Consider the following 27,209-nt stretch of genomic DNA (forward strand, 5'->3'; position numbering starts at 1 on the left):
AAATGTGCTGACGGAGGGCGTTAGATATCTCATAATTGCCTGTCATGCTATGTAACTATATCCCATGCACACCTTACACTAGTAATCGCAAGAAAAAATTCCATTTCAAGCTTGACTCAATTTAATCATTTGATTTCCTACAAGAAAAGATATATATGACCGCTATACGGAAGGCTAAAGACCTGTGAAAAATCTCAAATCTGCCATTTTTATTCTAGAGATTTCATCGACTATTTATCGAATTGAAGACAATCACTATTAAAGACTTTCCGCTGGCCAAGTCGTGTGTCCGTTTACCCCTCTCTGTTTTCCCTTCTCAATGTACATTTGCTGGAAAGGTTTGAAGCAGCACAATAATTGTTTGTGTGAGCTACGAATGTACTAGTGTATTTTGGTTTTTAAAAACTGACAACACCAAAAATAGGACCAAAAGAGAAAGAAAAAGACATTTATTGAACGTTTGAGGATGGCGGAAAAATAAGAGCAATTCCAAGCGATAAACTGATGATTGCAGACACGAATAATTCAAAATGCATAGCTCTCTGTTATTTGATAATTGAGTTGAGGAAAAACTCAGGCTAAATTTGTAATACACGCCATTATCAACAGCTCACGTAATCCCAGGAAGGAGATTTAAACCTTCGCGTATTCATAAATTGAATTTCTGTCAGTCTTTGAGAACCATCCTTGAATCAGTCTCGAGGAAGTTCAAAACACTTTTGTCACAATTACTATTGGCTGATAACTGTTATGAAATTCCTCTGACGACTTCCCTACAAAATAATTCAAATTGGCGGAGTGCAAGAGAGAATCAACGGTTGAAGAGAATTTTTTCACGTTTCACTGCATCTCTCATCTTGTTCTGAGCACTATGCCTTAAAAACGACTTTGATCACAAAGACTATTTCCTGAGCAGAGCATTAGCGGTAAACATAAATGGGATCCGGATAAGGGATCTTGGACCGTTAGATCTTAGGGGTTGTAAAATTAGGATATGTGATTTATTTTTGGGGTTAGAGAGACATTACAAACATTTTTTCATACACCAGCTGTTTCACTCTCTCATTATTTGAATTGTGTTGTTTCGCCACGGTTTAATCATTTTTAGACAATTATCACTTCATGTATTTCGTTCTATCCCATTTCTAACGCCCCTCCAAAGATCTGGTCCCCTGCTTAAAATCAATATATTTAGGTTGCTTCTTGACAAGAAAAGGTGAAATACAGGATTTCGCCATTTGAAATCAGTTTAGTAGTTTCATCAACTAAAACGCAAGGAGGAAATACAGTGTCAGTCTTTAAAGACATCAAAATCCAAAAGAAATCGATCGTTAACGATTCAAAAACCCCAATATTTTGAAAATTTGAGTATTTGTTAAAGTCATGCAATTGGTTGATGTAAGATTATATTTGTTGTGTTGAACCACAGTGGCTGGAAACCCGCCAATAAAGTTGACACGACCAATCTCAGTGTTTTCCTTGCGCTGATATACCTGTTCACTTATAAGTTCACTATTACAATCTCATTATTTTATGCTGTCTTTTTTCCTTCAATATATTGTATATTTATTTATTAAGTTCAAATTGAATGCTTATTCTTCTCTTGTGCCAAAAACTACTCTTTCTTTACTTTCTCATATTTGCCAAGGCTTCGCTAGACGGTCAAACTGGTATAAGAAACGTAACCCCGCCTTTCTGGTGTCAACCTCGATAGTTAGATAAGTGCGCCCTCCGTTGTCAAATATAGGCTAGATAGGTTTTCAGGGTCACCAATTTGGGGCGCACAGTTTCAGGGCCGTATATGATTATTTGCTCGCCGGGCGAGGAAGGGAGTCTGGAGGAGGGGAAGGCGAGGGTAAATAACTGTCTGATTCTGTATTGAATGGGAGAACACTAGCATTGAACGTACAAAGAAATTATTATCGAAAAAAAAGACAGCACTCTCTAAATAGAAAGTTTAAACAGTAAACTTAGAAAATATTACCCCCAAAAATGGGAAAGATGACTTTATTGGCAAGTTTCAAATCCTTGTGGTTGAACGAATATGATCAAGGAAACATCAAAAAGAGTTATGCTGTGAGAATAAGTTCCCCGAACCATAAAACAAAGTACCGACAGTCGTCGTCCTGTGATGGAAATTCCCCGTCATGTGATATCTGCTTGCATTCACGTGATGTTTTCTTGTGTTTCAGGGCACAGCACACTGAAAATCGAGTGCTCGATTGCTTGAAGAAATGGCTCATCACTGAATCATTGTAACGAAACTCTCGTGGCCATTCTTTCTCAATGATAATTAAAAATCCATGCTCGATCACCTGTCGTTGAATGTCAGTGACATCACGTCGCGTAATCAATATGGGACAGGCATATGCAAATAATAACTGTATTTACGCACAAATTTGTACATTGTGGTATAAGACTGAGTACTTGATGATTTGATTTGGCTTATTTTCTACGTCCCTAGACCTCCATTCTACCTGTGACTATATGCATCCTTCGACCATTATCAAATTCAGCAGTATTCGTGATAAAAAGTATATGAAGAGTTGGCGACATCCCCGAGAGCCCTAGAGTTTTGGCAAAATCGATGATTCTGATAAAATCCATATGTGCTTGTAAAATACGACAATACTTAATCAACGAAACGTCACGTTACGACGAAAATGTGTCGAACTTAATTACGGTAAGAGAACATTAAAATTGACACAGATGATAATAAATCAAACATTTTTCTATGTACATGTATTCAAAAAGTCATGACTGTCGATAATAATTATATTTGAAAAGAAAAAAATTGTACTTGCTCGTTCAATTCACTGGGTGAGCTGACAATAATGGAACCTTGAAACACTAACTTCAGATCTTTTGAAAATAGTGAAAATAGTGCAATGTGTCAACATAATTAAGCCTCTGTGTGTTGGAGGAGATCAGTTGCCAAGGTAACCGCGTCGTGAGCGAGACAAATGAAATTAAAATCGCTGCGGAGTGCCCAAAATGTGTGTCGATGATGAAAACGAAGTGTTCCAGGCGAGATCATTGTTCGGTAGCGAATCCCTCGCCACTGGCATGGCAACCGTCACAGCGAATCCGTCACGCAGAGACAACAGAGGCTAATCCGACGATGTGTTCTACGCAAGCGTGTCCGACTTCCAATCTTGAATATCTCCGACGCAAACGGGTCCTCATCTAGTTGGAGAGAAGAAAAAACAGCAAACAAACAAGGTTATGATAATATATCAGCATCGGTAACTGGTACCAGAAATGTTGAGTTTGAAAACCATGATATATTTCGCCTTCATGCCGTCTTTATATTTTGAATAAAATATGTTTATATTAATTACTTACAGTATTAAGTAAATAATGAACTGATCAATGATTAAATTAATAATAAGTGAATGATTGCATGAATACATGGACGAATGCGCTTATAAAGGTTAAGTGTAATAAGTTAATTAGTATAATTAATATTTTTACCAAACCGTAAAACATTTTTTGTTTCTTGTTCTGTCCCCGGTGTAATATAATTTATCAGTTATTTTTTCAATAGTAGCTCCTTGTTAACGAATTGAATTGGCATGGACGTGCGGCTGACCTACACTGTTCCTAGTGACAAACTAAGCTGTGAGTTAATTCGTACAATGCTGTGTTGATAACCTTGATGCCATCATTTACGATGTAGCTTCAAAAGCACTGCAATCTGGAATATGACCCTTCTAATAACTCACTCCTCTGGATACTGAACGTTGGTGTCACGCTGTTATCAGCGGAAAGTTTTAGGAGGTAGAGAATGACGTAGGTTTATGGTTAATTAGCGCACCGGTGATCATTGTAAGCATATCTGTTACTCTCGGCTATGACTGTTCTATTTTCCTTGGAGTACACTTTGTATGCGCAGGGCTGTGCGTGATTGGGATAATCGACAATATACACGGTCTGAGACTGTCTATAAATAGCGCACTTCAAATGCATGGCGCCTTTGTGTAGAACCCTGTCTAAATCGACGTCAAGTATAAGCTTATGCAATGAACGGAACGGTTGAAGCTCCTTCTGTTCATATCAGCACTTTCTCGATTCCGCTTCGAAATATTAAAAAAATGTTAACAGGTTCTTGGTGTTTTTAAGGAACAAGTTAGATTGACACTCATACTGTTATTCGTCGCCAGAGTAAGTATAGAATCAAGCTAGCCCTAAATTGACGGGGCTTGACTTAAATTCGAAGTACACCTACTACGATTGAGCACTGATGTAGCCAACACAATATTCAGGCCGAATTTTAATTGAGATGGGATATCAAGACAGAAATATACGCTCGCATGTTACTTCATTTATGTTTTAAATTGGCCCCTGGAAGAAACGAAAAGCTGCAAATGTAGAAAATGTGCACTTATCGTGGGCAGTGAGTCGCAGTGAGTCAACTGCCCCATTCTACGCGAGTGAAGAGCAGACGAGCGGATCTCCGAAGAGCGTCGTCTGAACCATGTACCTGCAAGCGTATCGTCGCTCCCCAGGGTCCATGGCGGACGCGAAGCGTACTACTTCTCCAGTGTCGCTAGTATTGAGAAGAAAAACACTGCTTCAAAAGGCACTCCAGCTTTTCAAGATGAGGAGTGCCAGACATTAATCGTGAGACAGAATTCATGATGTCATCTGACTTATGTACACCCTGGCAATTCCAACATCGAGGAGCGTGGTGCGGTTGAGTGGGACTAATTATGTATTAGAAGTACACCAACGCTGTGTGAATTTTCACTCTCAAATCTGCAAACCTACAATTGTTGTAAATGAACTAATCTTGATCAGCGGCACCTGTGAGAAAAGTTCAACCTACCATTAACTTAATGTGAAGATGCCGATATTAAAAGAGCAGCGTGTGTTGGGCATCACATTAGGGGCACGAAGTCCTAAATTTTTGAAAATCATCTGTCGCAGAATATCATAAATTCAATACACCGCTCGCAATCGGAAGATAGCTCTCCTGAATTCGTCGACTTAAATTTTAATAAGGGAGCCATAGGGACACGGCCTTTAGTGATAATTATCACGAAAACACGTTTCTCATCAATTGCCATCGGGGAACTTCACCAAATCGTGTCACGCAATCCAATCGCCACATTAATTTTCACGAATTGTAGAATAGGGAAGCTCGAAGCACGCAGATTGTACGGAACGGTCCCAGATTGACACTTGTTGTACGACTCTTCCTATTAGTAGCCTAGCAACGTAGATAAACACAAATCGGGTCATGCGGCGCGGTAGGTTTTGCGAAGACAAAATTCGTTCGAGTCGGCTAATTTTAGGGAAAGCTGTGAAATACATGAAACACTGTCACCACTTCCAATGCACTCGGAAATATTCTGCAACGATGCATCTCATGCAGGGATGACTTTTTAAAAACCAACAGAGAGCACACCTGGCGTTGTTAGAACTAAGTGGACGGACAGAGAATACACGCTATGGTCGATAAAACTTTGCATTATTGAAGCATGGACAATAATTATTATTGACGCGATAAAACAAAGGTATGCTCGATTCGTTGCCAAGATGAGTCAGTCACGTGACTTGGGTGGGTCACAGGTTACAACAGATGAACAACCAAACAGGTGAAATGTTGCAAAAACACCTGCAGTGGGCAAAGATATGTAGCGTCAAATACGTCGACCTGTTGAATGTAAGAATTCTATCACAAAATAAATTTAAGTCCCAGTAAATCGGCTATTAAATTGTGTACATTTTTTGGTTCATCTGTTCTCAGTTGACAAAGTCTGACTGATATCTTAATCAAATACACATATCTAGAAACATAACAATATGTCATGATCACGCTTCTCGAATGTTGAAAAGACTGAAGAAGGCATTTGACATTTGAAAGTTAATGTCTAAAGCTTTATGTAACCGAACGATTTCTATATTATTCAGTTTTTTTTTAAATTCATAACTGCACATACAAATATATGTATACATTTATATACATTTATATATGTATATATACTTCTGATATCTGTAGTGTTATAATATATCTCTATATAATATCAGCAGTAGTGTTATACAGAAAACTTAAACACACACACATATACATACATACATACATACATACATACATACATACATATATATATATATATATATATACATATATATACATACATATATATATATATATATATATATATATATATATATATATATATATATATATATATATATATATATATATATATATATCATTAACATTTGCGTTTCGTTTCATATAAGTTATTTGTATGTTATCCCATCCCCTCATCTCCTGTGCTAAATTTAGGTATTTATCTGCTGTTGATAATTCCTTTTGCAGGCAACATATACGTACGACGTCATATATTGAAAAGGGAAATTCTGTAAATTTTGTAAATTCTACAGCATCAGTTATTTTAGATCAGGACACACCATATTTAATAAACGTCAGTCCGAAATGACAATGTCAGAATAGATGAAGTCTATATCATACGTGAATAGAAGAAGTCTTTGTCCCTCATACTGTAGAACGGAGCAATTTAACAGTTGCCAGGGGTCTGTCTATCTGAAAGCGCCGCTTAATTTTCAATAAGGGATATCAAGTAGCTTGGATCAATGTATGCAGAGCGCTAGCGAGAGAAGAATAAGACAATGAACAAACCTGGTGTCCTCGTCCGAGGCATGATCTCTTCCATTTCCCGTAAAATGTCTTGGACTTCTTGAATGTCACTGAAGGAATGACCAAACGGCAAAACTTAATTGGTAAGCAGAAAGACCTTCATGTCTATAAAGAAAGTTATCTTCAAGCCAGTATTTAAGGCAGTATGCATCTCGAAATTGAAAGACTTAATCTTTCACTCAAACTTTCCTCGATGAAACTTGAAACTTAAAACTATTTCCTCTCGAAATCAAGAATTAAATCAGGGGGGCCACCGTGCAAAATGTGGTACAAGAGTAACAATTTGAAATTACCAAAATTATCGATATTTGGAATTCAAATGGCCGCCGCCCTCATTTTAACTCAATGGGGAAAAAAAATAAATATTCGATTTAAAGGGACAAAGTCGGCCATTTTTCATGAATTTTGTTTGATTCGAGATACTACTTATATTGTTTGACATGTTGAAAGATACTGAAGGAATGGGTGACCATGCATATATTCGACCCCGGTTTTAGACAAATTAAATTAAATGAAACCATCACGAAAATGAATTATTTGTTATGACAATTAATTCATTTTCGCGATGGTTTCATTTAATTTGTCTAAAACTTGGGTCGAATATATGCATTTTGGAGCTCATGCGTGCAGAGGGGTATCAACGCGTCTGGTACATGGTGAATTCTCTCAGTGTCAGTGATTGCTCATGTTTCCCGTCAACGGAACGAAAATGGGGACTGTTCACCTATTATAATACAGTGAACATAATCATAAAAAGTCTCAAATACACTCACACGCGCATTACGCGTCATCTTTACGTTCTGCGAAATCGAACGCCATGAACTGAAGGCTGACCTTCATGCAATCAAAACTTTGAATAATCTATGTATGGCAGGGTAGAATCCGCAAATTAAAGCAAAAATCAATCTACGCGAAAGGAGATAGCAGGCTTTCTTTCGGAGATGATGAAGAATTTCACTATAATGAGGTTGATTCTTAATAGCTGTTTTTCGAACAACACTATCGTATATAGTGAACGCCGGTCATTTTAACCTGTAAGGTGCCGCCGATCACTACGTTGTCATGAGTGTGTCCATTATCCCTCACTATATTGCACTGCAAGCTTCATCAGGACGTTGCTTTCAAAACCAAACGATACTTTTTGAAATTTGAGTTTGGGAGTACTTGAAACGCGTGTCCTTTTATAGATATATCAGTGTACAGTACAAAAATTTCCGGCCTTCTGTAGAAAGTTTGTCTTGAACCTAGGCTTTCTACGAATCGTGAGGCCAGACTGTTTGAGACAGCCAATTTTCGTACATGGCTCCTACTTCGATAAATAATCGTGTTTCATGTTTGTATACTCCACGGATGTATTCTCCCAGGTCTTATAATTGACGAATTCTTACTGTCATGGAGTTATAAGCTGGTCTACTTCGAGCTGTACAATCTTGTAACGTTGGACTTCTCAACTGCCTCCGTACTTTTCCTGTCCAATTAAAATTTTACAATCATTACATTCATATGGCATGTTCCTCCCATCGAATACGTATACGTAGCCAAGCCGTACCGTATACGTAAACGTATTTCAACTTCCGTTTGCAGTTTCTTTGAACTCTTTTGTGTCAGACCTTATTTCAGGTAAGTTTGATCAATCGCTTTTGCTTTACGGTGACCACAAAACTGAGAATATTATCAAAAAAAATGCAGCTGTTCTCCCTTTAAAATGTACTTTCAATTTTAATAGTGTAAGAAAAGCAAATGGCGTCACTTGCTCGGCTATGGGCAGGTATTGAAGTTGTTTTCACCAATGACAAGTTGAAGCCTGCAGCAGTTCTATCGACAGCAAATGTGCAGCAAAGACACGCGGCGCCAAAGCGGACAACAACTTCCGAATCCCCACCAAGAAACGAAAAATTGGGTCGCGTTACATAATCATCGGTGATAAACTCAACATTTGATAGAATATTGAATAGAGGTCGAGTTTTTCTTGAGTGTTGGCATCAGCTTTCTGACGTCATCACGTTAACGTTGTCTGGAAATGCAGCTACATGCATTGGCTATGGCTTTTTCCCGTATATCATCGTCAACGACTAACTTCTATCTTCTGTCACTTTCGGTAGTCTCGGCGCTAGCCCGTTTGCAAAGATATCTATTGACTTCCAAGATCGCCCGTGCGTCGTCCAACCCCTATCTTTCGGCTTTTACCAGCAATGTCATTCTAATAAGGCCTGTTCGGGGTTCTTGGAAAAGGCTACAATTTCATTTGCACTTTTTGGGGATTATGTCTGTTGGCAAAGGTGTTGTGTTCTGATTCAAACAGCTATCAGGTGGTTGTTTTTATTCACACGTAAACAAGAAAACACGTGAAAAGAGAGATGGGGCCTATTGCAAAAACTTTTATTTTTAAAATGCTAAGTCTTTGCGACTGGTACCGTGTCGACAGAAATCATTCTCGCAAGCTGGAGCATAATTTCCGCTACGCTGACCTGCGCAAAAATCAACGGGTCGCATACACACCGGTACATAACGGGTAGCGCTAAGCTGTTGCCGTAAAGAGGCGCGTAGTTTACGACGATGACAAGAATCTGTAAAAGGCACTGATATGACGAGAACTCCCCGGTCTTATTAGCATGCCACGATCACAAAATAGCATCTCGTGCAATCAGTAATGAGCATTATACAATAGATGCTGTTGAGCGTACGGCGGAGAAAATAACTCTTTCATTAAATGACGATTTCCCGGAGACAGCACGCACGGCTATTTCACAGGAAGTATAATATACCGGTTTAATTTCTGGCAAATGCCGCAAAGGGAGATCTGTGTACACAACGGATGCAATTATATTGCACACACTGCCATTTCGTTTGTTTCTTGAATAATTACTCTTTGCATGATACTGTCGTTGTCCTTTTCACCGTCAGTGTAATATTTCATGTACATTGTGTGTATGTAACACTGGCAATTTAAATCTCACACCAGTAATGTTTATTTCTGGGTGTTGGTGATACAGTGTTCAACAAAGAAGGTGTCTGTTTTCCGTTTGTCGGTTATTAGTTATCTTACACCGGGAGTTCAATACTAGCAAGTTTCATCATTTTTCTCGTTTTTTTTTTTGAACCGGAATACATGCGTTATTAATGGGCATTATAGCCTTCGACATATTATGTAAAAACCTATACGACATCAACTATAGGGACTTTGTCGTAGCGTCTAATCATCGTCCTGTTTCCAACATTCGGAAATGTCTCCTTGTGGCCAATGCATCAACACACTTGGCCGTAACCGATATCCTGTTTAATGTTTTTGGGTTTGTTTTCATTAAGAATTTCTGAGGGATTATTTATTTTGTTAAAGCTTCACGACCTGAAAATGTGAATGCTAGCGCTTTGTCACGTGATAGAGGGACCCTGGCTTTGCCAACATTAGAAGACGCGAATTTGTTCTGACCCCGCAAATTACTTTTGAAAGCGGCCGATATTATGTCTTCTTTTTCTATTTTCGTGTCACTTAAAAAGACAGATGCGTATATGACATGACATTAAAAAGGCTTAAAGTTATTTCCAGCCTTCAAGATGTAGCTTACCCGGATGAAGAAACTTTGGCTGGCGATTATTAAAAATCAATGATTTATGGAATTTGCATTCAGATAATGGGTCAGCTAATATTTTACTATTCACTAAGTGTAAAGAAGATTTGCATTCCTCTATGTTCATGTATGTATGAAGGTCAGATGTTATTTAGATCATTTTATCGACCGTTGGTATCTCTAGGCTATAGTTACAGCACCAGCCACTGTGTACACTGATCGGCAAATGGTCGGACAAGGCTAGGACAATTTAGTTAAACATTTGGTTTCATAGGTATTTATCGCTTTTTGTCGTCTATCTCAATATGGTCTAACAGTTTAGCCGAATAGGGTGGTATTTATTTATATGTTCATTTGGTCTCATACTGTAATGTTGCCTGCGCTAAATTGTAAGTCACCGTTTCGTTTTCTACTTTCCGACTGGTAAATACAACAAAATAATGATCAGTCGAGGCACGTTTTTTGCTTTCTTTGCTGTTTTAAGAATATCTGAAGATATTAAAGATTTTCAAATGTATTAGTATTAGTCTTCAAAACAGGTTTTGAAGCTATGTCGCGACGAGCAAAATGTCAACCTGGTTCTGGACGCCGAAAGACTATAGTGATGCCTCAAACGGCCATTGTCGACTCATTGTCGACTGAATACTGAATAAATGTCTTTCCGCGCTTTCACTTTTTGCCCGAATTGACCTCTGGCCGGTGGATTTAGGTTCGCCGCACTCTGAAAACACGCACGGCTGTACGTTTCCTCGTTGCGAACGCGCGCACGCCGCAATCCAATTACTTTCTAACATGCGAGTCCACGTGCCTAGAAATCGCTACGCCACTTCATCGCGTGCGCGTCTGCAATCTCACAAGTGGACGTGCCAATGGTATCTCACCTCTGTATGCTTAGAAGGTCTTCTCGACTGGCCCTCGGCGCTTCGAGGACAAACGCCTCATCAAAATGTTCGGACAGTCTAGACATGGCATCTCCTGGAAACACGCTATTCCCCATGCCCACCATCGTTGCCATGGCAATTTGACTCCCTGTCGCACTGAGCACACCTGGAATGTTTTCAAAATCTGCAATAAAGAAAGCATTGTCAAATCTTTACACGTATGTTCATAAAAGAGTCGTCCATGGGATTCAAGACTCCAAGATACATGTACTTTTTTTAATTTCACACATGCACAATTCCATAAGAAATTTTCATTGTTGAAACATCTTTCTCGTAGTATAAATCCATCATTAAAATGTCTTTATCGTTCCAGACGTGTGTAATTTTGATTTCTTAAAAGCTAATTGAGCCAGTCTTAGAATGGAACATGTTATGAAGGCATTCAAAGAGGTGTCACCTGGCTTCACGCTGACAAATATGAAGCTTTTTCGTAGATTTCAAATTTACAGACCAATCTGCAATGTTTATAATGTTTCCCTCGAGTAGCTCTCTTAGCTCTGTTTTCGAGTAATATTGAGTATCTTCAGAATCGTCTGTACATGGAAAAACCTGTGTTCGTCCAACACGATGTTACAGGACTGGAGAGAAATCGCTATCAACGTGTGAGATATGAACTAAAATTGCACGATGTTAGTGTCCATGTGTGTGCAGTCCCTTGACGTCGTCGCCGCTTTATACTTTAGTGAACGTGAATATCCCCCCCCCAAACCTGGGCAGGTTTTAATGAGAATTTTTTATTTGCGTGGAAAAGATGCAAAGTTCGCCTATGTGCACACATATCGCGCTTATTGCCGAAGAGCATGCGCATCCGCTGGGACGATCTGATCAACTTGGTCGCAAAGTCCATCACCTGGTTTATCAACGAATATGACCGATTAGAGAAAACTTTTGCGAGACCGCTACACAAAAGACTGGAACAAAGTATGTTTCTTACAGTGAATTGTAGTTCGGCGTGCGTTGAAAATATTATGTACTGTCTCGTCTTTGCCAGTTTTGAAGTTTTAAAAACTTTTATCCTGGCAAATGTAGAAAAGTAACTTTTTATGTTGCTTTTTTCGCAGTTGTATTTTTTTAGTCCTTACAGCTTATATAGACTTTAAATTTTTCTTTTTTGCTGTTATTGTTTAAAGGACCCCATGGAAGATTACAACCTTATTGGGTCATCTCCCCGATTTGTGCTTGTAAATGGGTAATCCTTCATTGTGAATAAATAAATAAATAAATAAAACACACCCAAACATCATTTCAAGTTCTCATGTTTTCGAGCATTTGGGGCAGTGTCAGACCAGCCGCGTATGGATGTCACCGAACAATCAAGCAAACTTTCTTTACTTTGGACATGAGCTAGCCTTTTTTTCTCTGTACGTGAACTCGTGTTGCCTGAAACCCCTCGCCAGAATCCCGAAAATGACACTTTGATAATACCACGTGCCGCTTAGCGTTCTCGTGCTGGACGAGAGAATGAAGCTATTCTTGTTGGTCGCGTTTGTGGTTTGTCTCCAACGGCAAAATTGCTGTATTAAATTTGACAATATAGCCTGAAGTTTCTGATTACTTTCTAAAAAGCGTCGTCATAGCAGCAGCACTTTTATCCCACGCGTAACAATTTCGCGATTTCGTGACGTAGCAAGTTGCACCTGTGACGGTCCTCGCAGGCATAGCACCAGTGCTCGTGCAACCGAAACTTCTACGCGCGTAATGAAGAAACAGATTATTACTCAGAACCGTGACGTGCAACGCCAAAATAACAAGAAAGCGGTCAGGAGGTGACAAATTCCCATCTCCCTAAAATCAGACGAGCACAATTGATATCCTTGGATAGTCGAGATAAAGTAGTTTACGAACTGCTGTGGGTATGTGTGAAACTTACCATGTCTCATGGGAAAGGTCTTGATGAGACTGTAGGACCTCTTCATCTCATTCGTGAATAACTCGATACACCCGTATAATTGAATCAACTGGGACTGGAACGGCACTGCCGGATTTTTACTGGAGAGAAAAAAACATAATAGATGCTGACAGTAAATTCATGTTCTGCTTGAAAATAAAATGATATACCCTCGGCAAAATCTTAGCGGTTGTTCGATCAGACCAGTTTGCCAAACCACAGACAAATAGAGAGACTGTCTTTCTATTTGTCTGTGGCCAAACATCGCTTTCCAAACTGCAGACAATGGAAGGTAGCTAACTAATCAGCATCGCTAAGGACATCATAGCTTTCGATGGTTTAGCAGACCACTTCTTCATAGATACAGTCATCTCATTATCAATGGGCATTATTATGCTACTGTAAAATTTCTTTGAATGGCAGTTCACTTTATATTTCAAGTCGAGACTCCTGAAAGGGTACCTTTGGGAGCAGAATTTTAAACTCGCAGATTTTAATAGTAATCGTGCATCGGCTCCGCGCGTTTTAGATATTTTTCCCATGGTAACGTCAAGCTGTCGTTTGTCATCAAGAAGTTTATCGATTCTGATAAGGTAGGAATTTTTTATCTCTTGTGAAGAAAATTTGACACCTGTAAAGACTCTTATTTCAGGCTACAGCATTGAAACGACGACAGGGCTTGTCCACTATGAAATATTTTCATGATTTTTATCATTAGATTTTGTTTTAATTTCGACTTTAGATGAGACGACATGCTAAATAAATAAACGAATAAGTAAAACGTTCTGCCCATATTAGCAAGTCGTGTTCTATCGGCAATGTTCTTAAGGTGGAATTGATGAAAAATTCTGCATGAAATATGTAATTTTTAATCTAGATTTCCAGTTATTTTACAGTTGCCCGGCTTGCAAACTGAAAAAAGTGACAACAAAAATCAACAAAATGTTGAAGTGATCGAAGCTTCCGAAAAAGTTTGTGTCAATTATTCTTATATTCACAATATTGCACCATACCGTTGACTAAAATGTTCATATTTCCTCGGATTTGGTTGCTGTAAAGTTTGAAGATTGTATGTAAAATCTTTCTGACAGACGCACCTATAGTTACCTATACGAATGTTGTCAAATCAGTCGATTAATCGAAATGTGGCCGTACGTATCCGTACATTTCTAGAAAAGCTGCTCGGAAGGCTTCAACACATGAAAAGCCGCTAAAAACCATGAAAGCCCACAGATAAAGACATTAATTTTCAGCAAGATAGCTGTCAAATTGTCTTTTTTTCCAAACTGTGAACAATGTAAGGCAGCGAATCAGCACTGGCTACCAATTGTTCTGGACATCATGGCTTTCAATCATTTAGCAGACAACCCTTCATAGTAATAGTAATCTCATTATCAGTCGGGCATTTACTATGACACGGCAAAGTCCTTTGAGTGGCAGGTCACCTTATATTGCAATTCGAGACGCGGAGAAGGTGACCTTTTGGTGCAGAATTCAAACTTGCAGATTATATATACTCTGACTCAGTGCGTATTTAGACTTTTAAAACGATAACGTCTAGCTGTATACAGCTTGACGTTGTCAGACTATAGTTTGTCGCCCATAAATTTATCGATACTGGTAAAGTTGGGATTTTCATCTCTTGAGAGATAAATTTAAAACCTGGACAGTTTCTATGTGAGGTTACAATGTTGACACACAGAGAGGCAAACCCTGCACACTGGCAATCGAAGCGCTCTTTCAGGTCTTTTTTCTTGAAGATAAGGGATACATACATTGACACAACAAGCCTCCAAAGGCCTTAATCAGCCTCTACGCACTTCAAAAATTGTTGGAACAGGAGATGAAAAAGAATTAATTGTCGATTTTTAATTTCAGCTGAAATTTCATTCGGACGGCCAGGTAATTCGCTGACGCTGAGGTCGATGGCCGCGCCTTCTTACTCATAGTTGTTGAAGATCCATAAAGTGAACGAAAATCCCCCGCAATTACAGAAAGTGGGAGATTCATCATAGAAATACCTGCATCTCGCGTTACGTATATCTGTTAACGCTGATTAATTTCGGGTTGACATGTCGCCATTTGCTAACCAAGCCACTTAGCAGGATATTGCTTTCCTTTGATAGGCAATGGATAGGGAATGGATTCACAGATTTCGGGAGAGAGTATGGTCAGAATGGGCAATGCGCAATATTTTTAGAATGAAAAATTGCCAGTCTAGAAAAGCATTCACAAATTTTTCAGTGCCACTCGAGTCTTGTTATTTTTTCCACAATAGATGCGGGTCTCAATTTTGGAATAATTTGATTATTTGTATACTAGCACCAGTCGAGATAAAACCATCCATCCCTTTCAGACACGTAAGTAGAAACAAACCCCAAAACACGAAGAAAACCGATCATGGACAGAATGTGTGTGTATATGTGAATTTAAACTGTATTACTACTTTTAAATATATATATATATATATATATATATATATATATATATATATATATATATATATATATATATATATATATAATATATATATATATATATATATATATATATAATCACTCTGGTGAGAATTTGTCTTGCAAGTCCCAAAATACTATCTATCTACTGTCATGTGATCAGTGCAATGTACGATTGTGGGTGAAACAGTTCTCCCTTTAAGTAAAGGTATGAATATACATCGAACAAGCAAATCTGGTTGTGAACATATCATGGACCATTTTCAAAATGCTTGCACGGAAAAGTCATTTTATGTGCAAATTATTGAAAAATTATGTGGTGATGGATATGATATGCGTCGGAAAGTTGACAAACATATGCGAACGATGAGATTAGATCGAGAAGATAAACTAATGAAACTGATGAGAACAATTTACCCTTATGGGTTAAATGAACGAGCAAAGAAAAAGGGTTTTTCAAATGATAATCACGCCAGTGTTGGAATTCTATTTCCAAGAATTTCACGCACTGGTGTAAGACCATCTAATGTTCATGGAAACAGAAACAAAAAACGATCAGCTGTTTCATGTGAGGAATTTTTTCATACGTTAAGTCAATGTCTGAAAAAACCTATGTAAATCTTTTAATAACATCAGAAAGATTCTTGATCAGACCAAAAAACGTGTATTGAAACATATTGCTTTTTCTGTCTTACAACACAAAGATTACCAACAGAAATACCATCGATGGTACGATTACATATTGGATATAATAGACACTAAACTATACAAACAGCCAACTAAGCAATCAGTTAATCCACCTGAAAATACCTGTGTAGTGTATTACGGGAATAAGGGTCTCGATGATATCAACCTTTCGAAGATCTTTAATCAACGTGATATTCATCAATACCTACCAAGAGATATTAAAGAGGATGATGATGGACCTCGAGTGACATACAGACTAGTTAAACCTATTCGTAATAACATCTTCAACTACAAACAAACAGTTGAAAGTATAAACATCTCAGAAGACGAATGCCTATCTGACACTGAAAGTTGTGACTGTCAACATTCTCAGTTCTGTGATCCGAATCACAGACATATTGTATCAGGGGATCTCAGGATTGTTGAAAATGCTAGATTAAGGAAATTGTTATCCAAGGGACCTAATTTTAGGGAGCCAAGGACAGACAAGTATTCTCAGTGTGTTAGGTTTATTGAGTCATCTCTCGAGGCCTTCATTCCATCCATGGCCGCCAAATATGATGTTGACATCACAACTTTCGATGAATGGAAGAGTAAGGTGATGGATGCGGTAAATGCAAATATTCAAATATTGAAGAAACGTAAAAAAAACAAGGAAAACATCTCCAGTACTTAAGGACCCTACGGCAGTCGCCTGTCTCGAATACCCTACACTGTAAATATGTTGTGGTACCAATAGATAATGCTGCAAACAATATTGTTTTTGTGTGCAAATCATTCTATATAAAGCGTCTCCTTACTGAAGTGGGTATCATAAACGGAGGGTCAGACACATATACAATATCAACAAAAGATGTGACATCTGTCATCACGAATAATATTGCAGTATGTGACAGATTTGGACTGAAAGTATCAGAGAAAGAACAAAAACTACCACTAATGTACTGGATGCCCAAGATACATAAGATCCCGTCCGGAGCTCGCTTTATTGTAGCATCAAGCACTTGCAGCAATAAACCACTCAGTAAAGCGGTTTCTAGTGTCTTTAAATTAATTTTTGAACAAGTACACAGATTCCATCTAAAAAGTAAATTTTACAGCAATATCAAAACTTTCTGGGTTGTGAAAAATTCTTTTCTAGTAATTGAAAAGTTGAACATCGTCAACACTAGAAAAAAAGCCAAATGAATCTCGCCATTCGACTTCAGTACACTATACATCAAAATTGAACATAAGGATCTACTGAAAGAATTGTATAATGTAGTTGACTTTGTATATGAGGGTGGAACTAAACGATATATTGATTTCTCTTCTTCTTAGGCATTTTGGCGCAAAGATAAACAAAGCTTTTGTTTTTCTCAGGCATCACTAAAGTCTGCTATAGAACATCTTATAGTTGAAAGCTATTTTCAGATAGGCAACAGACTCCTTTTACAACCACAGGCATTCCAATGGGTATTGATCCAGCACTATTTTGGGCAAATTTATCTACATAGGCATGAGTATAGATTCATGTCAAAACTCATTCATACCGATATAGCTCGTGCTCGGAAATTTCATGGATGCGCACGATTCATCGATGACTTATGTCTTCTATGACGGTGGAGAGTTTTGTAGATCATACGTGAAAATATATCCTGCAGAGCTCACGTTGAAGTGTGAGCATAATGGACAACATGCTACATTTCTTGAATTGGATATATCTATAGTAGATGGAATATTCGTCTATAAACTCTTTGACAAACGCGATGATTTCAAGTTTACTATAGTGCGAATGCCAGATCGCGAAAGTAACATCCCTTGGGCTTCGTACATTTTTTATGGCACTGTATTGTCAGAATATCTCCGCATTGCTCGTCCAACACTTCTAATAGAAGATTTTCTTCCAAAAGTTGCCAGCCTGTACAACAGGATGTTGTCTCAAGGAGGACAACAACATAAAATCATCAGACAGTTTCATAAAGCTATGTCAAGACATCCTCAACTTTTTGAAAAATTCAATGCAACACCGAAAGACATCATATGTAACATCAGACTCCGAATAACTTAAGGTGTGGTGGTACCTGATCAGTACTGCTTGGGGAGCCAAGGCAGTTGACTGTATTGTTTTCAAATCCCCGAAACAGTCGCCTTTATAAATAACTGATGAACACCTAGGAGATTTTGATAATGTTATTTCTTTGCTGTATATCAATTGTTATCAACTAATCCTGCTGATGTCATATCTTCATCATTCATATGACACAATCATAGAGAACCCATAATGATCTATTGCTTGCACTTGCATGACGTTACTTTACACCTTTGCTGTACTTATTTCCATCCGAGTGAATTTAAACTGTTTAACTACTTCTGACTATATATATATTATACATATACACACACACACATACACACACACACATATATTATATATATATATATATATATATATATATATATATATATATATATATATATATATATATATATATATATATATATATATACACACACATTTATTTGCGTCAATATAAATCCGTAGTCTTACATGTAGGAGATACCCCAAATAGGGCTTGTTTTAAATGTTGTATACCATTTCTCAGGCTGTGGTAGGTTTTCTCAGGCCTGGAAGGGGACTGTAATTTAAATGTGAAATTTCAAAAAAGGGTGTTAATGGTTTACCTACAAGGATGTCAAAGTGCAAATTATACCGCAACTTTTGCAGAGGAAAATTGTAAACAGTATTATCGCAACACGATTTATCCCGCTGTTCGGAGCCAGTTTGCCTATGCGTGCTTTGTATCCATGGTGACAATTATGGCAAATCACAGAGCGCAAGTAAATTCTGAATCACTATTCAAAAGTGCTACACTCGATAATTGTTCGCATTCTGCTTGTGTCATTTGTGCTGGCATAGAATCGCTCAGAAACTGTCACGAAAAATAGCTGTGTGCACAATTCATTCAGTGCAGCCTGTAGGTAGATAGAGTTCTCACTGATTGCCAAAATGCAGTAATTAAGGCGCAGAGGGGAAGTTATAAGCACGGAATCTCAGGAGTTCTCCCGTTGTAGTAGTAAGACTTGTATCATCTCGAAGCCATTAGCATTAATTATCTTGCAATGGTGAGTCTCTATCCCAGTGAAGGGAACCTGCGGTGTTTTGGTGATATAATATGCTACACTAACCACTGACTAATATAGCATTAAAGGGATACAGTCGTCGGAACTGCCCGAGGTATGGGACTCATACGACCGATGTAAACACTGTATCCAAGATACGATGGTACGGTGGTTGGTGAAGGTTAAAACATTTCTGTCATAATCTACATCGTATAATGTTGCAGCTATGATGATGAGATGCATCTAAATATCGTGCACGAAATACATTGTTTATAAACAAGAAACTCGCACAGGCGCAGTTCCGACGACGGTTTCCCTTTAAAGCATGTGACAATTCGTCTTTCCGTTAGTGCAGAAAGATCGCGGCAGAGTACTTCCTCTATTTGTAAAGCTCACACTCATGACGATCTTCATAGATCCGTTACCATCCTAAACAAGCCAACCCATCCTTCCATGAAAGTCGACTTCCCGTAGTTTCGTCAACTTTCCACGCGAGGGGATAGTGTTACCGGCTGTGACAAATGATACTTTCAAACACTGTATTCAGCAATGACCAGAAAGCGAAAGGGAGTATCAAGGCCCCAGGAAAGATTTGAAAGGAACGCGCTGGTATCATTATCTCGCGATCGGTAAAGTTACCTTCATCTATATGCTAAAAGCGCCGTTATCGGTAACTTTTGATGTGGTCGTATTTCCATGCAGTAACTTTGTTTTGCCTGTAAAACAGTGTTTTTTTGTTCGGAATGCGTGGTGTTCAACTGGTCGGTACAATCGGTGTGTGTGTGTGTGTGTGTGTGTGTGTGTGTGTGTGTGTGTGTGTGTGTGTGTGTGTGTGTGTGTGTGTGTGTGTAATGTCCGGCTTCTTCCTGTTGGCAGCTGAATTTTAGTCCGGACTTGAATTAATCGACAACAACATTGTAGTGCATTATTTGTTAGGGTAATGTTGCATTTCAACAACAAAAATGATAAAAATATCATAGAAAAATACAGCTTTATAACTATATGCTCATATCTTCGAAGGCAGTGTTTTTGCCTGTGAATGAGCTAATATACGTATGTATATTGTTGGATTATCTAGAAGAGAAGTTTACTGAAATCAAAGAAATTTTACTGATAGCCATGAAATCTTAAAATATACTGGCATTGTTCGGAGCGATATAAATACATGTATAGTGAATTGTCATCGTCGGACAAACGGTTACCGGACGTGGAGTCGTTGCAAACATTTTTTTTTCGTGACACCGAAAAATATACTTCACCAAGCTGAAAACAAAGTGTTAAATTGCATATTGCCCTCTCACGTAAAGGGGCCATGCACTAGTACATATTATCACCATGACGACAGGCGTGAGGAAAAATCCCTACCTCGTGAGTTCGTGCCCTGAATGCGCTCTACGTAATTAAGCGATTATAGAAACACGAGTGTGGTAAAAGTGTGAAGGCTGTTTTCGACGAATGTTGATTAAATCTGCTACCAAAGAGACCCCTAGATCTCTTTTTAAAATGTGGCCGAGGTTTATCTGATAATTGAAAGTTTACTACCCAGAGACGATGATTTCTACACCATATTTGAATTGAATTGAATTGAACTGAATTGAATTTTTTATTCCCATAAATAGGCCTATATATATAATGTAGGTGATTACAAAATCCAGTACAAATACAATCAATGGGAAAAGGGGGTTGAAAATAGCTGTCTAGCAACTAATCTAGTCCAACCCCTGTAACTACATTTTATTGAATAGAACATATCACAGGGCATACTGTATAACTCTTTCAAATCTCTTCAACTCATACAAGCACATGTGCGCATAACTAAAATAAATAAATAAATGCCATCAATGTGATTAACTTTCTGTTTTCAAAAAATATTTGCCGTAGTCGTACTGTTTTTTAAATATTTTTTTATTTGAGTCTTCAATAATAAAATATTACATGAGAGACTGGATTAAAGGAAATTTGATTGCAGAACAGGTTTTTCAGACAACGGAAGTTTTTTTCCCCGGGCCAATGGCCTGCGGTTATTTGCCATTCTTCTTAGCATGGGTGACCAGGTGAGTTTCGTTCCTATTAGATAGTGTTCAGTGTTTTTTACAATATCATTCTGTTCGAATGAAGTAAATTTGACGAATGGGGGAATTTGCTTGCTACATTTTTTGCAGTATAAATAAATCGTTTACCCACAAGTATACAAGTATTGAAAAAATCACTAACATTCCTGCCAACAGATACAGTCGTCGGAACGCGTTCAAAGGTCGTATGGGACCCATACGACCAATGTAAACACTGTATCTAAGGTGCTATGGTATTTGACGAAGTTAAAGCATGTCTGTCATAATCTGCATCGTATAATTCCAATGTTGCCTACATGACAATGAGGTGCATCTAGATATTGTGCACGAAATATATTGTTGTAAACAAGAAATTGGCACAGGCACAGTTCCGACGACTGTTTCCCTTTAAAGCGAGACTTCAGTCTTACTGTTGATTTATGAGCATTATAACCGTGTATGCAGAATCATGTCTTTTCGATGAATATGTGTGATCGTCACAACAATCGAAAGTTCAATCCATACAGCTACGATATCCGACGGCATCGTAAGCCTCAGTATAATTGCCTTGTCCGTTAGATTTTGGAGACCAGCTATTTTTTCATTTTTACAAAAGTCTGACACGTTCGTAGCCGGTGAACGACTGTGTCACTCTGTTGTCAGCAACAACTGGTAGAGATCAACCCTGTGAGACGCTTTGTTGACAAGACATTTCCTTTGAAGCTTTACTATACGCCTTGTCATGACAGAAAAATACCGATATTATACTGGAAAGTTCCATGAGGTAACTCTGTGTATATAGACGGAGTGGCGACCACAAGAAGCCTAAACCGAATTTCAATCTTTGTTAAGTCGAAGAAATTCGGTCTTGAGAACGAAATACGAGACCATTTTATTTAGCTCGTATCTCGTCGCAGCGGTTTACATCACGATAATGTATCTCAGAGTCGGATAAGTAGCCATCTTGAGCTTACGCTTAATTTGCGTGCAAGTCTATATACTGGGAAATTATCCGCCTCTGATGGGATTCTCTACAGAGTGCGTTCCTGATGGTACTCAAATGTTGTCTTGCGGAAATTGGTTTTGCCCTCGGCGTAGACTGGCTCTATATTTACCTGCACACTGTCTGAGATTTTGCTGTTTCTTCATTTCGCCTCGATGTCATGTGTTTGTGAATTGAGAACACTACACGGCAGAAACAAAGGTAGATTGAGGAAAGGCTGTATTATTTGTACAATTCTCTTATGCTCTACGAAACTGCTGCCGTTTAGATTGACATAAACTTAAAACCCTGCCCTTAAGAAGTAAAGCAAGACATTTGCATCGTGCGTAAGTCCAACCATCATCTGTTGTTGTTATTGTAGTTGTTGTTGTTATTGTTGTTGTTGTTGTTGTTGTTGTTGCTGTTTATAGTGCTTTACAAGATAAAGCAAAAGCTATAATACAAAGCTATGTTAAAAAGAATGTACTATAGTCTTAAATGTTAAAAAGAAGATTTCAAAATATTTTACCAAGAAGTTAAGCATACTCATAGTTGACGTAGCAGTTTGATGTTGTTTAATAGCTAGTCGAAATTAGTGCTTTTGGCGCGATTTGTCAGCACAATTTTTTTTATCACGTGAGTTTAGCTATCTGTCGAAGTGTTTTGCCTTTGGGCAAAGTGTAATTACACAGGTAGTTTAGTAGCGGGGTAGAAAGGCTTGCGAGACATGGTTGAGCTATATCAGGTAGCACCTCAGCGGTAAGCAAGCAAAGGCTTTTACAATTAGACGTGCATTTGCCGACAAGAACTAAGGACTACTCCCAAGAGTCACCGCATTGGTAAACTGAATCACGGATGGAACTATTTTGTAATTTAAAATCTGCTTTGAGACTAGACACACTAATTGAATCACGTTGTGTCATTTCGATTCAAGACTGAAGTAACGTTCGGTCGAGGCAGACTGTTTTAAATTGAATTACAGTCAAGGGAGAAGAGAGGATGAGAGAAATGATTAAAGAGGAGTGGACGAACAGACCGTGCATGTATGGCGATGTGGTAAAAATGCATTTCTAATTGGAATTGCAACTAAATGTGAGTGACAGCGACTTCATAGTATGCTGGATCGTATGATCTCCCGAGCAAAGAGGATCCTTAGAATACCTCGACTAAACTTTATGTATCTCCATGTCTGTTTGACATCTCTTTGCGGCATACGCTAGGCATTGAACACACTTCAAAAATATCACAGGTTGTTTAAAGGGAGCTCCGTACCATCACTGCAATGCCCTGTCGACAAAGATCTTTCCCTATGTGTTTGACCGTCCGATAGCGTCCGATTCCGATAGCGTCCGATAGCGAAAATACTGAGGAATATCTTCGCTGTAGACTTTGCTAATGGAACAATTCATGATGCAGGTACAATGGGAGAAAGACGAACCAACTCCGACAATCCACAAGGTTTATTGGATCATTTCTTGCGGTGCACGAGATTTTGCGGGACCTTTCATGACAATTCTGTTTGTCGGGTATTGTTCCAGCACACAGGGCAAAATATTGTATCGTCTTCGGTGCCGGGGATTGCACAAAAGTCGGCAATTTCAATATAAAAGGGCAGATGTATTACTTATATGAAATCATTATGAAAGACTTCATTCATAATGCGATAGCATCCGATTGGTGCGCTGAATGTCCAGGACTCGCGAGATCTCGAAAAACAAACCAGGCATATAGCGAGCATATTAAAGCCGTGATTTTAACTTAAAAGACGGATATTTTCACCTGTAAATTTGAATACCTCGAAACAATTTTTCCCTGCCACCTAAATATTATTTTATCACGATACCGATTCCTGCGTACTTACTGTCATAACACATTACAGTTTTTTTTTCTAATTTTGTGCACGTGTAGTTTACTGACCGTTCATCATGTACGGGTGGACTTCACGTGGAAATTGTAAATCTTCAACGCTTGCATTGTCGGTACTAGATAAAACGTTGCGAGCGGTACAAAGATTCAAGGAAGGTGAAAAATTATGCGATGGTTAACGCAATGCCTATCTCGAACAATCTGGGTTGCCTTTATGTCCGACTATGTTCAATCGGGAAAAAACAAAATTTGATATATTCTCGTTTTCTGTTTATGACTTTGCTTTAGTGCACAATTATAATGCATCGCTACAGTATACATAATATGTTTTAGTCTCTGTGCACGCTAAATTTCAGGGAAACTAAATCTTTAATCTGCAATACCACCAAAGTTACAGATCACCGAATCTAATCAAAGCGACACACTCTCGTTTGTGATTTATTATGATTAAAATTGAAATCGGACTTATTTCTCTCCTTTAAGATGGCCTTTATTTGTCGACAAGTTAGATTTCTCTGAATTTAACTCTAAAGTTATTACAGGCACTCTATTTAATTTTGGTATCAATTTAAACTCAGCGGCCAGAGTCCTAATTTCATTAGACAAAATTCTAACACCAGATAAAAATAAATTATTAAATTTCAATTGCAGGCGTTGCATTCTACTGCCGAAACATTAATTTTCAGATGAAATGCCCATTTTGGACAGCTAAACTATCAACTTCTTCCAGAACCTAGGCGTATTTGCAAATTGGAAGATATATTTCTTATTTTTATGGCTAGATATCACAGAGCTGAAGTTAATCAATTCAACACTTAGTACTAGTGACGAACGTCGCCATTTTAGTTCTTGTATATACATGTTGTAAAATGCCTGATGTTGCGATAACTAACGTTACTGGGTCATCGCCAAAGTGATGTGTTCCTACTAAACGTCAATAGCTCTCTTCACGGTTCTAGCGGTGCACCTGCTTTGTTGTTTGTTTGCCTTGACCAATGTGAAAATCCATGAATATACAGGTATCCCTCTAAGTTCAAGGTTGAAAGTGCCAAACCTATGTCACGAAGAATCTGGAGTTGCTCGGGGGGGGGGGGGGGGGAGGGGGACCAGGAACTGCTTTGACGTTTTTTCCCAATAAAGCGTTTTCATTTGTTTCTTTCAAATTAACACCAGGCACTCCTTGTCGGAAATTAGCTCCAGTCTCAATTGTTCATAGTAATAATTATCATTGAATTCTTTAATTACGTACATGACGATACCTAAATTCGAAATTCAAATTTTATGATTGGAAATTAGCCTACTTCAATCCTGCAAATAATCTATCCCGCACTAATAGATTTAGTTGTAATGAATCGCTAGTTTTAGGAGGTACCGTGGACCAGTTGTTAGGGTAACGTACTCACTATCGGAGGATGGTGAATTCGAGACCCGGTTCATGACCCGGTAGGTCCTGAGTGATGGGCTCACTATCGGAGGATGGGCTCACTGTCGGAGGCCGGTGAGTTCAAGACTCTAGTACGGTGTTATGCCTCTCAGTGGTCAAGGCACTGTACTCCCCTGTGCTCCATTGGGGGTTAGTAGGTTACGTGTACCTCATCCTGTAAATGGACTAATGATGGACTGATAAAAATAAATTAAAATCATAATATGGGCCATCAGAGGAGTGAAGAATCGGCGATGGGATGGAAATCGTTGTACATAATTTCGTTCTTGCTGAGAGTAATCATATAAGGAAAAAGATATTAACTTCTGCGAGGTTTCAAAATTGGTAAATCTATGGCGAAGACAACAGTTGCTGTCTCTTGTATATTTGTGCCATGTTCAGTTCGCTCAACAAGGTTTCATTTCTGGTGATCTCTTCACCATTCGAAGAGTACAATTGGAGATGCATCATTAACAACCATCTCCTCGAGCGCACATGCTATTCTTAAACCCTCTGTCACTCAAACGTTTCAGAGATGAGACGGGTAAATGGACACAAAGTGGTACTGTGTACTCTTATTGTGAAGGGAAAATGCATCGCCCCTACTGTATGGAAAAAATAATGCATGGCCCGCAATTAAACAATAATAGTAAATGTCACTGTGATGGAAAAAGTGTTGTAACACTAAACTCATTTCCTCTCAGCTTGTCCTTAGAACACGATTCGTAATTACGTGATATGTAAGTCTATAAAGAAAAAAGACTAGCACAGCCCAGAAAATGGGTTTTGCTTTGACCATTGGTGAGAGAACACCCTTGTTGAGTTTGTTCGGATTGCTGTGAGATAGGTCATTGTCCCACGAGGACTCCGGATACAGTAGGTAGATTATATCTCTACTTCGTCAAGAAGGGTCCGGCATATTCTCTGCACAATTAATTGCCCACGTCTAGTTCTCCGTACCAGCAACCATTACACAAAAAGCCTATTGTCGGATTGAGCAAAGTCTTCCGCCGTGGTAAAAAGAAAGTCATTAATATTGTGAGCCAAAGTGAGAGTTACACCTTTGCAACGTTGACAGTTCGTAAATATCAGTAATTTCCGTGAAATAATTTAGTTTTTGCCCTTGGTAACGAGTTTCGTCTGTTCAAAGAAGACTTGTGCTTCAGGGCGCCTTCAGTAAAATGAGAGTTGTTTCAGGTACGTTGAGGGTTGTGTGACCCGACAACAGCCATGTTTGCTAAATTTGAAATATGTCCATGAACAAAGAACTGTGCCTCTCAAAGAGTCGCCTCTCTGCAAATCAAAATAGTGTCCTAGAGTCTAAAATTTTGTGGCAATTTTCTTTTGCACTCATAGGCCACCGTGATATATAACGGAACGCAAAAAACAATCAGTATATGTGGTACAAGACAATTCAAGTGCGAAATTATCATCTCGCGAAAATGATCAACAGAGTCTGTCGAAGACTCTAAATTCAAATCAATATTTCACAGTGTTGCCGTCTGTTGTCAGGGGTGAAAGCGTCGGAACACACTCAGTTATGGCAATTATAAAATCTTGGACGTCATTGAGTT

General features: G+C 38.5%; 1 protein-coding gene across 1 annotated transcript in view; it reads right to left on the minus strand.

Moving 5' to 3' along the window:
- Positions 1-423: 423 nt before the first annotated feature.
- Positions 424-27,209, minus strand: part of LOC139121158 (regulator of G-protein signaling 7-binding protein-like) — a 43,838-nt gene continuing 17,052 nt past the window's right edge. The window contains exons 3-6 of the mRNA XM_070685835.1: positions 13,051-13,169; positions 11,121-11,304; positions 6,653-6,720; positions 424-3,186 (exon numbers count right to left, since the gene is read on the minus strand). Coding sequence (XP_070541936.1) covers positions 3,077-3,186; positions 6,653-6,720; positions 11,121-11,304; positions 13,051-13,169 — 481 coding nt within the window. The 3' untranslated portion in view covers positions 424-3,076. The remainder of the gene's footprint in view (positions 3,187-6,652; positions 6,721-11,120; positions 11,305-13,050; positions 13,170-27,209) is intronic.

This window comes from Ptychodera flava, chromosome 21, assembly GCF_041260155.1.
Source record: "Ptychodera flava strain L36383 chromosome 21, AS_Pfla_20210202, whole genome shotgun sequence".
In the NCBI taxonomy this organism is placed as follows: domain Eukaryota; kingdom Metazoa; phylum Hemichordata; class Enteropneusta; family Ptychoderidae; genus Ptychodera; species Ptychodera flava.